The sequence below is a fragment of the Brugia malayi genome, assembly GCF_000002995.4.
Source record: "Brugia malayi strain FR3 genome assembly, contig: Bm_v4_Chr2_contig_001, whole genome shotgun sequence".
In the NCBI taxonomy this organism is placed as follows: domain Eukaryota; kingdom Metazoa; phylum Nematoda; class Chromadorea; order Rhabditida; family Onchocercidae; genus Brugia; species Brugia malayi.
In genome coordinates, this window is record NW_025062476.1 from 12,457,647 (window position 1) to 12,473,007 (window position 15,361).

General features: G+C 26.3%; 4 protein-coding genes across 4 annotated transcripts; 2 read left to right on the plus strand and 2 right to left on the minus strand.

Moving 5' to 3' along the window:
• Window positions 1–1,294: 1,294 nt before the first annotated feature.
• On the plus strand, window positions 1,295–1,866 carry Bm17557 (Uncharacterized protein; the record flags this gene model as incomplete). Its single annotated transcript, XM_043079348.1, has 2 exons — window positions 1,295–1,360; window positions 1,603–1,866. The coding sequence occupies 2 exons, from the start codon at window positions 1,295–1,297 to the stop codon at window positions 1,864–1,866; spliced, it is 330 nt and encodes a 109-aa protein (XP_042935282.1).
• A 2,091-nt stretch (window positions 1,867–3,957) lies between these two features.
• Window positions 3,958–5,839, minus strand: Bma-ssup-72.2 (Ssu72-like protein; the record flags this gene model as incomplete). Its single annotated transcript, XM_001892560.1, has 5 exons — window positions 3,958–4,062; window positions 4,441–4,569; window positions 4,881–5,010; window positions 5,082–5,228; window positions 5,766–5,839. The coding sequence occupies 5 exons, from the start codon at window positions 5,837–5,839 to the stop codon at window positions 3,958–3,960; spliced, it is 585 nt and encodes a 194-aa protein (XP_001892595.1).
• Window positions 5,840–7,558: 1,719 nt separating this feature from the next.
• Window positions 7,559–12,189, plus strand: Bm8682 (Uncharacterized protein; the record flags this gene model as incomplete). Its single annotated transcript, XM_043079349.1, has 10 exons — window positions 7,559–7,651; window positions 7,765–7,866; window positions 8,446–8,656; window positions 9,405–9,541; window positions 9,898–10,007; window positions 10,297–10,407; window positions 10,672–10,815; window positions 11,074–11,269; window positions 11,592–11,755; window positions 12,108–12,189. 10 exons carry the CDS (start codon window positions 7,559–7,561, stop codon window positions 12,187–12,189), a joined length of 1,350 nt encoding a protein of 449 aa, XP_042935283.1.
• Window positions 12,190–12,556: 367 nt separating this feature from the next.
• On the minus strand, window positions 12,557–14,438 carry Bm8683 (Uncharacterized protein; the record flags this gene model as incomplete). The annotated part of the gene is made up of 4 exons (XM_043079350.1): window positions 12,557–12,631; window positions 13,179–13,306; window positions 13,503–13,689; window positions 14,358–14,438. The coding sequence occupies 4 exons, from the start codon at window positions 14,436–14,438 to the stop codon at window positions 12,557–12,559; spliced, it is 471 nt and encodes a 156-aa protein (XP_042935284.1).
• Window positions 14,439–15,361: the final 923 nt, after the last annotated feature.

A 15,361-nucleotide genomic window follows, 5' to 3' on the forward strand; every position in this document is an offset into this window, starting at 1 on the left:
TGCATAAGGGAGAAAGAACAAAAGTCAAAGTGCTCTATCGAAGAATAACTTTGTTCTCCATTGCTGGGAAATTATCGGAAGAGTATTTCCAAACAAAATAATACCGTTACTATAGAATTACCTGAAAGTCAATTTGGTTTCACCGTTAATAGGAGTACCTCAAACATGATATTTTGTAAAAGTCTATGACAGATCTCGATAAAGGGACTGAGAATAAGCGATAGCCTCGTGCGATTAAAAGCCTACACATAAACCTTAAATCGCTTTGTCTAGGTATACTCTTTGCAAGTTGCAGAGACTGCCGGATTTTCCGACTGAAAGTTAACTTGAAAACGACATAAGCTCTGATCTTCACATGAACACAGTCGAATCAAAATGGAATCTAACGGTTCGATTATTTCGAAACATCAATTCCGACAGGACAGATAACAGAGTGACAGAGAGATAGAGGATAGATTGATAAAGAGGTGGACAATCGAATGATAAAGAGATGGATAACAGATAAGCAAAGACGTACAGAGTATTCAAAAAACTCATTAAAAGAGTACGGAAAATTACACGAAGCAAAATACGAAAAAGTGGTGGGTGGGAGAGCCATTATGTTGCCTACTCTTTTATATGGGTCTGAAATTCCTTGAATGGTTTAATTAGCGTCGTCTCCGCAACATTCCAAATATTCTCTGCAGTGACTACGTGACTAATGTCACTATTCTCGGGCAGGTAAGGTCATCAATATTGAGGACATGTCACTTGGATCAGAGCGACGCCGGGTGGGAAATTATCGCCTAAGATAGTATGCAGTGAACTCGCCAGTAACTACTGCAATCTCAAAAGAAAGGTTACAGAGATTCTGACATACGTTAATAAGAGAGACGGGAGACATCTTTATGAACGTATGTACGTAAGATTTATCTCGTGGAGAAAGGAGAACGTATTAAGAACAACGTTCTGTCAGCACAGTCAATGAGACTTCCCATTGCTGTGTATTTTGGGATAGGATTTGCCTATTCCGCACTTATTAGAGCGAAGTGAAACTACAACTTTAGAATATTTAATTCAATGACAAGCTGTGGTGCTGTTAATCTTAATATTGCCGAAGTGTTCCAATTCTGGAATAATGTTAAAGGTCGATTTTATTTGAGGTACGAATTATTTTCGATATGGAACTAACTAACTGGTAAAACAAAGTTATTCTTAAAGATTTTCTTCCAACCATAAAATGAAATGTTGAGTAATTTCAGCTTGCTCAGCCAACAGAATGTATAAATTAGTTCATTAAGTGGGAACAGTGTCAATGTTAAGTCGTGACAGTTTGCAGACAATTAGAGCAGAACGACGTGCAGGACGTCTAAAGTGCAACGTAGTTCTAATCTTTCAAAGTGATCACACTTTTGAAGGGAAATTTATGCTTTTTTAATCTTTGACCGAACGTTCAGAAAATGTCCATTGGATATTAACCGGATGAAAGGTGGAGACAGCCTTTGGTTAGACAACTTTTATGCCAGTGATGTCCTTGAATAAGACTATTTGGTTATTCAGGATTTTGCTGTATCTTTTTATATCTCTCTAGAATGCCTCCTTCTTATAAAGATGGCCCTATAGGTGAAAGAACCGTCTATGCCCGAGTTTGGAATTAGAGTCGTTAATAAGCCAATTCTAACTGTAAGCACACTTTCTGTGACTGTTCGATTGAGACATCTCTGGCATGGAAGATCTTATGCCTCTGCCAGCATAGCTCGCAACCGATATGGGCATGCAAGCCCCTCCTCCATGACAACAGCGCTTGCGTGGATTGCCGCAATAGGGATGAACCAAAGTATTTTTGGAGTGTTTTACGACATTTCGTTATTAGTTTCGGCTAGCTAATAGATAGTTAAGTTTTATTCCAATTCTCTGATCTTCGGACTTATATTAGGAATTTTTGGAATGGTTCATCCCTATATCTATGCAATCAGAAGATCTCTCAGAATAGTCTTTGTTAAGAAGAAATACTTAATGGCAAAATTTATTATCGTGATCAAATAGAACTGATAATCAGTGAATTAATCTTATTGAATTAGAAAATGGTGTGATTTGTTCGTGTTACAAAACCAACAGTTATGACTGGTTGGACCTGTTTCTGTCCATAGAATATGCATTTAAAATATTGAATTACAACACGCTGAAATTCTTTTTGACGAGACAAAAATAATGTCACCAAATTGAAGGTATTCAGTAGACGTGTGTAAAACCGTCACAATGATAAGTGACTGTTGATAATTCTAAATACTTCAACTTGTCCACATGATATTTACGCACTATTTTGAGTGATCGAAGTGATAGCTTGAAATGTTTTTTGCAAGATTTTTTGATGAAACTATTCATCAAACTATGCTCACTGTTGTATTTTCATTATATTTTAATGAGATAAATCAGTTGACCTGAGTGCTTTGTAAGTTATCACAAACCGATCACTGTGATTATCGTACCGACAATCAAATACGCATGCGTAAATAAATATGCGCATAACATCTGCATTTTTATTTTGATTATAATTACTGGAATTTGTGGAATTTAATTCATTTGAAAAACATTGTTATTAGGGTATTTAGGATTTTTAGTGTGAACATAATGAAAAACTTAAAGGATTGCATTAAATTGAATAGGTATTAATTATTTAATTTTGTCCCTTTAGATACATTTTATCTGATTAAGAATAAATGAAAATATTATTCTGTATAAATAAATTTCTGATAATTTCGTATAATTCCTAGTGAAGATAAAGATAAGCCGCGATTTTTTTTTGTTTATAACAATTAACTTAAATTATAGTAGAAATAGATGATTTTTGGAAAGAATAAAATGATTTTTTTTTAAACAGATGACATAAGTTTTGCTGCAATTAGAAAGACTGATACCATTGATAAGCATGTATAAAATCTTAAATTATTAATCATCACTTCATTTTATTATAATTATAAGTGTAAATAAAAAGTAAATTAGGTGATGTACTTCCTCAATAATAATTTATAACATTTTGTTTTACTGCTTAGGATCGTAATCTTTGATGTTTTTTAGTATTTCTTACATAACTTTGTGAAAATGACATTCGAACTGATTTGCTTATACAACTAACAAAATGATATGGATAGTACTTGGTGGTAACAAATAAGATGTAATACTGGATATGTTTTGTTTCCAAATTGAATTTCTTTGTTCTTTTGAAATCCGGAAACTGATCCTTTTATCATGTATTATGTAGGAACTATGGTTTTTTGAATTTCTTAGCAATGATTGTTGCTCCAAGTTATTACAACTTTTATTTGAATCATTTTATGATTTAGTGCTCTTGAATATAAAACAAAAGTGAAAACTTTCATTTGGAATTTCTTCTGAAAATTTTCATTGCAGGAGTCGTTAGCAGTACGCTATGCTGTAGATGAAAATAAAAAAGAAAAATACTACAAATAAGGTATGCTTTTTATATTCAATTAGTGCAACAATAATTAGGATTTTTTTTTTGTCTTGATAACGACCAGAAAATACATTTTGAGCATCAAGAATTAATAGAAGGGAAAAAGATATAAATGACGACAAAAAAAATGATGTTAAGAAAATGGAAATACAATATGAAATATATTAAGAGGAAAACACAATATGAAACATACACAGTATCATGCAAAATATTTTCTTTTCCTATTGATCTCCCAAAACATTCTACAACAATTAATATCAATAAATAAAAAACGACTAAGGATGAACATTTTATCCGTGGATAACAAAAATTAAGTCTGTAGTATTACCAAAACTTTATCTTATCGACATCACGTGTTAAATCATTTTCTCTTCGAAAAGCTATTCATCATCTTCTCAATAACTACTTTTACTTTTAATACAGCAACAACAGTTGTTTACATTTTGATACCGAACGTAAATATCACAGCTAAATAATTAAAAATATGTCACAATTGCCGTTCTTCAATAAAAACAAATCGTATGCAAAATATTCCGCCGGCTGTTATTCTGCTCAAATTCTGTTAACACTTCATCAATTTCATTATCTAAATCTTCGCAAGCTTCTAACTGAAATGCCATAAGCAGTGCAAAATATATGTGAGCTGAATATAAATATTTAGAAAATATTTTCCTGTCAAGATGTAATTCCTCACATCAGTCAAGAAAAAAAAAAAAAGCTGATCTCATGATTATCAAAATTTAAGCCATCCAATCACTGACTTCAACCGAAGCTGATGTGCAAGACAAAGATTATTCATGACTAGCAAAGGCTTCTCTTAAATCTAAATCCAACAGTTTAAGTTTACTTGCATAAAAAACACTGTTGAATTTCTTTCGATACACAAAAAGCAATAGCAGTAACATACTGAAATATGAAGTGATGCTTAGCAACTTGCTACTAGTGATATTTAGAACTATTACGAGAAAACAATTCAATATACAAACCTTAGCACATAAATCGCAAACAAATAAAGCTCCTATTGTAGCCTCTTCATGGTTATCCTGTATATCAATGTTGATGACATGGACACTGTCCCCTTCATTTGTGTCGCGCGTCTGTAAATCTTCCACTATCTAAAGACAAAACATTTCTTTAGCTTACGTAAATAAGTATACAAATATTAATCCAACAAACTATCAAAAGTAATTAACAGAATAGCTTACAGTGCAATCTACATCAATGTTGACCTTTCGAAAGGAATTCATAAGACGCAGATGGCCCAACAATTCATCGCCTAGCTAAACTGTCGCAATAAACTATCTTAATCTTCGCTATCCGCTATGCCACTTCCTTCTCAATTTCCAGCTCAAATAAAACTCTAATTTTTGCTATCATTCATTGCAAGTTGGTTATCAGCAATGAAAACAATGAAAATAAATTTCACCTGATCATATACTCTTTCCTCCAAGCATATAATCACATCAAATTTCCCACTGAAATGTTGAAACTTCTGTGGCATATCCTTTATTCTACGATTACGATCTAACATATTCAACAAACCATTCTGCGTATATCTGAAAATATTCGCAAAGCATAGCAAAATCAAAAGGACAGAGCAAAATAAAGAGAACAGAACTGTACTTACAGTTGAGGGTCTTTTTGTTTCAAGTCATTGTATATGAAATCATATGTGGCCACACCAAAATCATAGCAATTTGGCCGATCCGGTGTAGGCCCTGGTAATTTGACTTGACTTCCTGAACCAAATGATTCTACACTGAAACCTCTCTTCCTGAAAATGAAAAATGTTGAGATATCAAAATTCCACATATAAGTCATTCTTTCCTTCAGTGTGTCATTGTGATGGTCTTTACAACACTCTTTTTTCTGCGGCATTCTTTATTATTACATTAATTTGCTGTTACTAATTTGTCATAAAATTTCTTTAATACTTTCATAACCACAGTTTTATAGTAATTTTATAGTGGTACAGCGAATTGAGCTTTCAATCTTCTTATGTTAGAAACAAATCCTATCAGTTTTCGCATAAAATAAAATAAATAACTAGAATTGTCAAGCCCGATAAAATATCTCTTATAAACCTCTAGAAGAAAACCAGCCCTGCTAACTGAAGTAATACCACTATGAGCCCATCAAGATATCAACTGTCTTTTAATAAGTTCTCGAAAGGACGAAATCAATTTTCTATTCTTACGATACATCCGAGCTGTCTCATAACTACATCAGTGATATTATCTTGAAATGAAAGAGCAACATGATGTTTAAACAGTTCTACTTCGAATTTAATAGTGATATAATCAAAACTTACTGCAGGAAACTGTGAGCTTCCATACTTCTATTCATATTGCTCGAGCAACTTACAGCAAAACGTAATTTTCCCATGCTTGTCACTACCCTAATATTTTCTTTGACGACGCGATTTTGCGATGTACCAATATAATGACGTGTATATGACCCTGCTGGTACTGAATTGTGAAATGCAATAGAACTGCTGGAACTAAAATCACTTTATTTTCTGTTTTTCTCCAGCAAATATTAAACATTCAAATGATAAAAGTATATTCTTAATAAAACATTATCACCAACTGCATAAAATAGAATCATTCGTCAACTGAATATAGTATAATAATCTAATCTCCCCTAGCCCTAATTTATTCGTAATCAATTCAAGGTTAATGCAATAGAATCCGATGGTATTTTATACAAAATCCAACACCATTATATCAAAGAAATAGTAGGAAAATCAATCACTTCATATTATAATTTGCTGTTCAAAAGATTCAGAAAGTACCTACTATTTTTCCATAGCGAAGTAAGAAATACTATGCCAAATCATACATATACAACATTATTCAAATTTGAAAACACCTACATCTGAAAGTCAAAATATGAAAAGTACTACAACAAATTCAAAATAACTTAGTACAGAAATAATAGAACAAGAAATGATAAAAATGTAGTAAGTAAATTATAGATTGAGAGTACTCAGATAATACAATAATTTTATTAAAAGAAAAAAAAAACACAATACAGTACAAAAACAAAAAACATGTTAATGAGTGAGGAAAGTTGAAAACAGTTCAATCCTTTAAAATGAATAAATTAAAGACTGAAAGCAAATTAGAAGCATAAATAGAACTACAGTTCTGGAAGAAGAGAGAATGTAAAAAACAAAATATTAACTAACTTCTATTGATATATACAATGATTATAAACAAAATAACAAAAATCAAATATTAAATATCAAAAATTTCAAGAAAAATGACTTGAAACAATACACCAAGAACTAAAATAAAATAAAACCCACAAGGTACGACAGCCACTGGGCCATTTGTAAATTATAAATGAATAAAAATTAAAATCTTCATCCATCAACGGTAACCATGCAATCGTTGTAAGAGAACAGTTTATCTGATGCAGCTCATAAAATTTTTTTTGCATTGCATAAAAACTTCTCATTTTAGTTTTATTATTGGGCGATGAATAGTAACATAAGGAGATTTGGTCAAAATTCTTACCTTCACAAAGGTTAATGTAAAATTTTCGAAGTTTTCGTTTTTAATTTAATTTAATTTAAAATTATGATTAATGCGAGAATTTTTTTCTTATATGAAAATTTCGTCGATCTAACACATTTAATCAATGCATTGTAAATCAATCGACATTAGGTTAATTGTTTAATTCTTGTAATTTAGTTAAAGTCTTCAAATCAAAAATTTAATTAAAACTTATCACAAAATATAAATTTAAAATGTTTCGAAATCTATTATATTCTAACATCATTCAATTTGTTATTTCATAGTTAAAAAATATTTCGAAATATATTTTCAAAACTTTTAAGCTAATCGACTAAAATTATCATTAGTTTATTCATATTTCGCTTAATTTTTAAAAAATTTTGGATAATTTGCATAACTAATAGCTAATTATTGGTCAATTTATGTAAATTTTTAAAGCTAACACAAAAGTAAATAAATATTAATTGCTTTATATATAATTGTTTATTTTACACCAATTTCTTCAAATTAACTGGTCGATTGATTAAGTGTATGATAAATTTTAAAAAGTGACTCATTCATTTGATAATTATTCATATATCTCATGCTAACTTGGCAACGACAAATATATTCTGGGGCACCAAAAATTCAAATGCCTAACATTATATATACCTATACGGTTTGCCCAGAAGGACGGGTATGTTGAAGATACACATATTTCCTTGCAATACAAATATTGTTTGCGTGATAAAAAATATAAAGTGATAAAAATGAATCTTTATTAATGTAAAAATGCAAAATAATTTGCAGTATATTTATATTATTGGTGCAAATATTTATATTCGCACAACGGTTAATGTTGAAATAACTCAAAAATTAGCATTATGGATTTTTGATTGTGCTAAATTAAACGTAAGTGTACATTGATTGTGCTAAATTAAACGTAAATGAGCTTTAATTGTGTTAAATTAAACGTAAGTGTGCTTTGGTTGTGCTAAATTAAACGTAAATGAGCTTTAATTGTGTTAAATTAAACGTAAGTGTGCTTTGGTTGTGCTAAATTAAACGTAAATGAGCTTTAATTGTGTTAAATTAAACGTAAGTGTGCTTTGGTTGTGCTAAATTAAACGTAAGTGTACATTGATTGTGCTAAATTAAACGTAAATGAGCTTTAATTGTGTTAAATTAAACGTAAGTGTACATTGATTGTGCTAAATTAAACGTAAATGAGCTTTAATTGTGTTAAATTAAACGTAAGTGTACATTGATTGTGCTAAATTAAACGTAAATGAGCTTTAATTGTGTTAAATTAAACGTAAGTGTGCTTTGGTTGTACTAAATTGACACGTAAGTGCTTTTACTTCCATTATCAGGCAAATAAAATTGATTATAATTTCAATTACGATTTATTAGCTTTTATTCATGTTGTTTGTTTTTTTTTTTCATTCTTTTTTTTTTTTTTTTTTTCTTTTTCTAAATTTATTATTTCAGATGTCAATATATGACCTACATTATGAGACTTATCCAGGTAGAATTGTTGATTTCTATTCATTAAGTGCTAAAAAATGCGTACTACTTATGTATAATAATGAAATGAAATTGTTAACACAATATCTATTGGTAATTAATAAGGAAACAAATGATACGGTTGAAATTTTATGTCGAAATTGGAAAATTGACGCATCTGAAGCACTTCGAGTTGGTATGATATTAAATTATTTATATATTAATCTGTAAGTATATTAACTTATTTTTATATCATGTATTAATTACAGATATTAACTAATTAATGAAAAATTATTAAATCAGAAGAAGAAGATAAATAAATAAAATAATTGCATAAGTTAAAAATCATAGAAAAAATAAAGTATAAAAGTAATTTTTTTATTAGAAGGTAATTTATTTTTCTTCATTTTTATTTATGACAAGGGTTTTTGTTTGTGTTTATTAAATATCAAATCTGGTTGAAATTATTAAAAACAATTAAAGTTATTTATATTTAACAATATTGAAAATATTAATAAGTATTAACAAATTGATAGTATAATTTAAAGTATGTAAAAGAAAGGAAATCATTTTTTTATTTTTGACAAGACATTTTTTTTACTAATTTTTTTTTAATAATCAAAAATCTTTTAAACATTTTTTATTGATAGAATTTTCAAATATTATTAAATTATTCAACACTAATAAATTATCTCGCATGTTTTGTTTTAATTCCATTTCCATTATTTGTTTTTGATTTATGAAATTCGTTATTCCTCTTTTTCTTTTTAAAAAAAAATTTTTTTTTTTTTGCGTTTGATATTTTGGGTCCAATTTAATTTCACTTTTTTTTTTTTTTTTGTAACGTATAATTAATAGTAACTATTAATTATTTATGCTAAAGTAATGGATCATTTAATTTGACCTGGATAAAGAAACCTTTTATTTCTTTTAATCATTTTTAGGATACGGTGGTTTACAGTTTGGGTATATTGTAGTAAGTGGTTATACAACACCAGAATTGGGCAATGTTTTGGATGTACGAATGTTACCCGCTGATCCAGGATCAATGACAATTCCGGCAGTCAATATGGATATTCCGGTTAAAAATTCTAAAGAATTATTTTTTGATTATTCTCGAATATAATTATTGATTACAAGTTAAAATATAAATTCTTTTAGCATTTATTCCTATAATTATTTGATTCCTAATTAATCTATAATCAAAGTACTCACATTTAAATAAAATTAAAACATTATTTAAATACAAAATATATTTGATATTCTTTAATTTATTGCAATTATCACAAAAATAAAAGGAAAACCGCAATAATAGTAACATATTTTACTTTTTTTACTTCTAATTTATCCTTGGAAGATTTCAAAAAATTACAATGATTAATTATTAAAACAGTAAAGTAATTTTATGATATTAATTAATATTAATTAATTAACCAGGTTGCAAGATTAGAATCACTGATAAAGCAATATCCATTACAAAATTTGATTGTTTGGCCTGGTTCAGTACCATTGATAAATGATAAAGGGCTTTATTTTTTGCTTACACGGTATTTATCATTCCAAAAATAATAATATTTTTTATATGGATAATTTTAACTGCATTCTTTTTTTTTTGTCGATAATAAATCTTTTATCTATTTTCGTTTATTTATTTAAAATTATTCATTAATTAGCTACAAAATAAACAAATATATGTATATATTTTTTGGTTTAAAATCTTATCAAACAAATATAATGCATATTTTTGATTTTTTTCTTTTTTAAAAATAAATCCTCGGCTTAAAATATTGCCAAAAAATTTTAAAATATTCAGCAATTTTTTCTTTTTTTTTAAAGAAGAACAGGTCAAATGCTAGTTTATGAAACAAGTCTTCTTGGTGCGATTAAATTTTTACCAGATGGAACATATAATCCAATATTAATTACAGTAGATGATTCAGCTGTTAAGTGAGTTTTTAATTTTTATACTTATATTTGTTTAAATTTTATATGAAAATATTTAGAAAATACATTTAGTGGTCGAAAATAATAAGACTTTTTATTATATATATATATGTGTTTTTTTGAATTTTTTTTTATTTTTTTAAATTTTTTATTTTATATATTTTTTAATTTTTTATTTCAGAAATGTTTCATCCATTTATTATTTTTTTTTTACTTTTTTTTTTTTTTTTTTAAATAATTTGTTTTAAGTATGTTTTATTTTTACAGGCATCTATCAGAACGAGAACTTTGCATTAATTATGTATCAATGTTAGCTCAACGTGATCGAACATGTTGGATGAATTCAATTGTGCCAGCTGATCCATCTCATTGGAGAAATATTTTACAACGATTTATTATTATGATTTTTGGGTGAAATTTTTTAATAAGCATTTTTCAGAATTAGAATTCAGCATTTATGTTAGAATTACCTGAAATCATACCTGCTGTATTATTAATAATATTACTTTTGCATTTACCAAAAATTCTTCTAATCTATTATTAGGAATCAAAAAAAAAAAAACTTTTTTTTTTTTTTACAAATTAAAAGCTTTCCAAATTCAATAAAAAAGATTTTTAATAAATAATATTAAATATTTTTAATCATATTTTTTTCATACTCATTGTCAGATTCATATTATTGTATTTTGGATCATTATTCGTATGGCTATCATATTTTGATGGAGGATTTTGTGCTTATTGGTTTATTCGTGCTTTCATTTGGTTGGATAGTGGTCATTTAGTGGCCCATATTGGATTAAATCCATCATTTTATATTTTCAAATTAGATATGGATTGCTATCGATTATCAACAAAGAGTTTTGATGTAAAATAATTTTCATTAAAATTACTTTAAAAATGCAAAGAGTAAGATAACTTTCATTAAAATTACTGTAAAAATGTAAAATAGAAAACAGTTTTTTATTAGAATTACTGTAGAAACGCAAGGAGTAAAATAACTTCATCACAATTATTGTAAAAATGTAAAATATAAAACAGGTTTTATCAGGTTTACTGTAGAAATGTAAAGAGTAAAATAACCTTCATCAGGGTTACTGTAAAAATGTTAAGAACAGCTTCAATTAAAATTACTGTAAATGATACCGTAAAAATTTTAATGTCATATAATAGAACCAATAATATTACAGGCAAATTATACTTGGCTAAAATTAGGTGGCCATGCAATGATTGATATAATGAATGATGGTAGTGCTACAATGTCTGAATTAACTCGAGAATGTAATATTATACGAATTACAGAATTTCCATCACCGTTTGTACCTCAAACACTTCGTCGACAAGCACTAAATAAGTATAAACTAATATATTTAAATTTTTCTTTTTGAATTAATATTTACTAAATATAAATGAAAAGTATGAGGGAAAAGAATTAAATTAAATGATAATAAAAAAAGAAAAACTTGGGAATGATTTTTGAAAAGAAATTTAATTGAATTTATTAGTCTTTTTAAATGATAGATAATAAAATTTAACTTGGAAAATGTATAAATATAAAATATAAAATTAAAAAATAAAAAAAAAAGCTGTTTGAAAAAGATTTGAGAATGATATTGGAAAGAAGTTTAATTGAATTTATCATTTTGTTTTCAAATAATAGACAATAAAATTTAAAATTAAATAAAAAACTAAGAAAACTATTATAGATGTATTAATTTATTTCCAAAATTATGTTCCTCTGAAGTACTTCGACTGGAATGTGGTATTACAGATTATCCGGAATTATAAATTTGTTAAACGGAGAGAAATATGAATGAAAAATTTTCTTTTTTTTTTTTTTTTGAACAAAAATTTACAATGAATTTTATTGCATTTGATAAATACATCTTGCATAGATATTTATAATTAGCTTTTCTTAAACAAATCAAAATTTTAAAAACTATTAAAATTTAAATGAGATGAATCATTTAAAATATTCCATTAAATAGAAAAGTTTTGCTAAGTTAAAAATTCAATAATTCAATAACAAATTTTGTTACATTAATTGCAATCGTTTATACATTTTATTATTCATTTAAAAAACAATCAAATCAATGCTTCTTTAAAAAATTATTATTTAAATTAAAAATAAATGTTTGCTTTAAACAAGAATTATCTATTCACTGCTACTTTTTTCTTCATCTTCCGGAAGATCATCCACGTATTCACCGGTATCAGCACTATCATCTACCTGTAAAATATCAATTCATTACATTCTGATATCATTATTAGACGTACGAATGATTACACGTATTTCTTAATATGAATTTATTTACTTAATATAAACTTATCTGACACATATTCCTTAATACAAATTTTTCTCACACGTATTTCTTAATATGAATTTATTTACTTAATATAAACTTATCTGACACATATTCCTTAATACAAATTTTTCTCACACGTATTTCTTAATATGAACTTATCCTACAAGTATTTCTTAAAATGAACTTATTTACACGCATTTTTCAAAATGAACTTATTTGCACGTATGTCTTAAAATGAACTTATTTATACGTATTTCTTGAAATGAACTTGTTTACACATATTTCTTAATACAAACTTACCGTACTGCATAAATACATATATTTAACAAGCTTTTTTGTCAACGGATTATTAAATAAAATTTTCAAAATTACTCACTTGTCTTATTTTTTATTTTTTAAATACTTGATTTAATTTGTTACAATTCCGGAATTTCTAATAAATAAATTTGCAAAAGTTAACATTTGACTTACTCGTTGTGAAATGCTTGCTTGTGTTTTATCAATTAGCATTGATGTTGCTAATGATACATCTTCGAATTCCGTTTCTGATTGTGTTTTATTTATTTTGAACTTTTCATCTCTACTTTTTTTTTGTTTTGCTAAAATAAATAAAATTGATTGCTAAAGTAAATATTATCAAAAATATCATTAAAAAGTAAATATTATCAAAAATATCATTAAAAAAAAAAAGTACAAACATCTCAAAATGGTGAATAATTTGCTATATTTTTATCAAAAATTTTAAATTATCAATGAAAACTTCTTGTTTTCCTCTTTAAATCAAATAAGCCATACAATCTGTATCAGTTTGTGTTGATTGCAAAGAAATCTTTTTAACATTTGCTTCTGATTGCATTGGTATTGTTGGTGATTGTTTTGATAATGCCTTCTTAACATTTTCTTTTATCAGTTTATCAGTAGTTTGTTGTGTTGTTGATAATGCAGGCATTATGCATTCTGGTGATGATTGTTTTGTTGCAATCTTAATTAGAAATAACAATGATAAGAGATATTGAAATGAAATATTAAAAATAATCACAATTATTATAACTGTTAATTATATCTTTAATACAATAAAAACAATGCAATATCGTAAACACACACACATTAGCCAAAAATATATTTATTTATTTAATAATAATAGAAAAAACAAATTAGCCTAAAATATATCTAATAATAATAGAAAAAAAAAAAAAAAAACAGTAATGAAATTAGCTGAAAATTTTACAACGATAAAAATATAAAACAAAAAAAAAAAAAATAAAATTCTAGAAATGATTTGAAACCTGAATAATTGATAAAAATATAAAACAAAAGATTAATGATTGTTAAATTATATCGAATTTGATAAAGAAAGAAATCAAGATGATAACTTTGTAATTGTTTAATGATTGTTAAATTATATCAAATTTGATAAAGAAAGAAATCAAGATGATAACTTTGTAATTGTTTAATGATTGTTAAATTATATCAAATTTGATAAAGAAAGAAATCAAGATGATAACTTTGTAATTGTTTAATGATTGTTAAATTATATCAAATTTGATAAAGAAAGAAATCAAGATGATAACTTTGTTATTGTTTAATGATTGTTAAATTTTATGTCCTAAAATTTAATTACCTTGCCATATTACTTTTAATTACACTTACCGTTTCATTTACATTCACAACTTTAGCATTTTGTAATGCCATTTGTTCCATCTTTTGCTTATTTTTAGTTTTGCATAACATAATTATCACATTTAATAATACAAAATGACAAAATAGTCCAAATAGTACTGAAAAGTACAACCTGTAATTAATCCTAAATTAATTTCAGGTTTGAGATTTCAATTTTCATTATGTTCAAAATTTATAGAATTACTTGGATTGTAACATTTTGTCTTCCTGTTTAGTTTTCTTTTCTTTACTGTTTTGTTATTGATTTTTTTTTATTGTAAGGTGTAAGTAATTAGAGGTTTATTTTCTTTTTTAAATTAGAGATTTTTCCTTATTTTTCAATCATTTTCAAATATATTAAACTTTTCCTCCCTTTCTCTCTTTCTCTTTCTTTCTCCCTTTCTCCCTCTCTCTCTCTCTCTCTCCCTCTTTGTACACGTCATTTTTATACACATCAATGTGTTACATTACGTTTACTTGAATAAGAAAAAAAAATGGAATATTCTTATATTCTGACTTTATTCTTATTTTTGTATTATTTTAAATAATTTATAACAAAATATTTAATTAGACATAATAAATTATTATAGAAAATTAAAATATAATAAAAATTCGAGATTAAAAATTAAAAATATGAAAATTAAAATATAATAAAAAAAATAATAAAAATTCTATTATAATTGTATCAATCGCTCTTTTTTTTTGTCTTTTTTCTATTAAAATTTTAAAAAAGTTTGCAGTTCTTTTCCTATCTTACGAATTCACTTTTCATATGCTCCACTATATTTTATAGTTTCTTTCATTTTTGTGTTGATAATTAATTTGATAAAGTTTAGTAATTTAATAGCATGAATACTTTTAGTGTAGAAAAAAAAAAAAAAAAAAACTAAGCTTTTACAGCATTGTTTTTTTTTTTTTTTTTTTTTTTTTTTTTTTTTACGGCAATTGCTTTCACATTAACAATTTGTTATTTTTTATTATTTATTGCAGAAAAA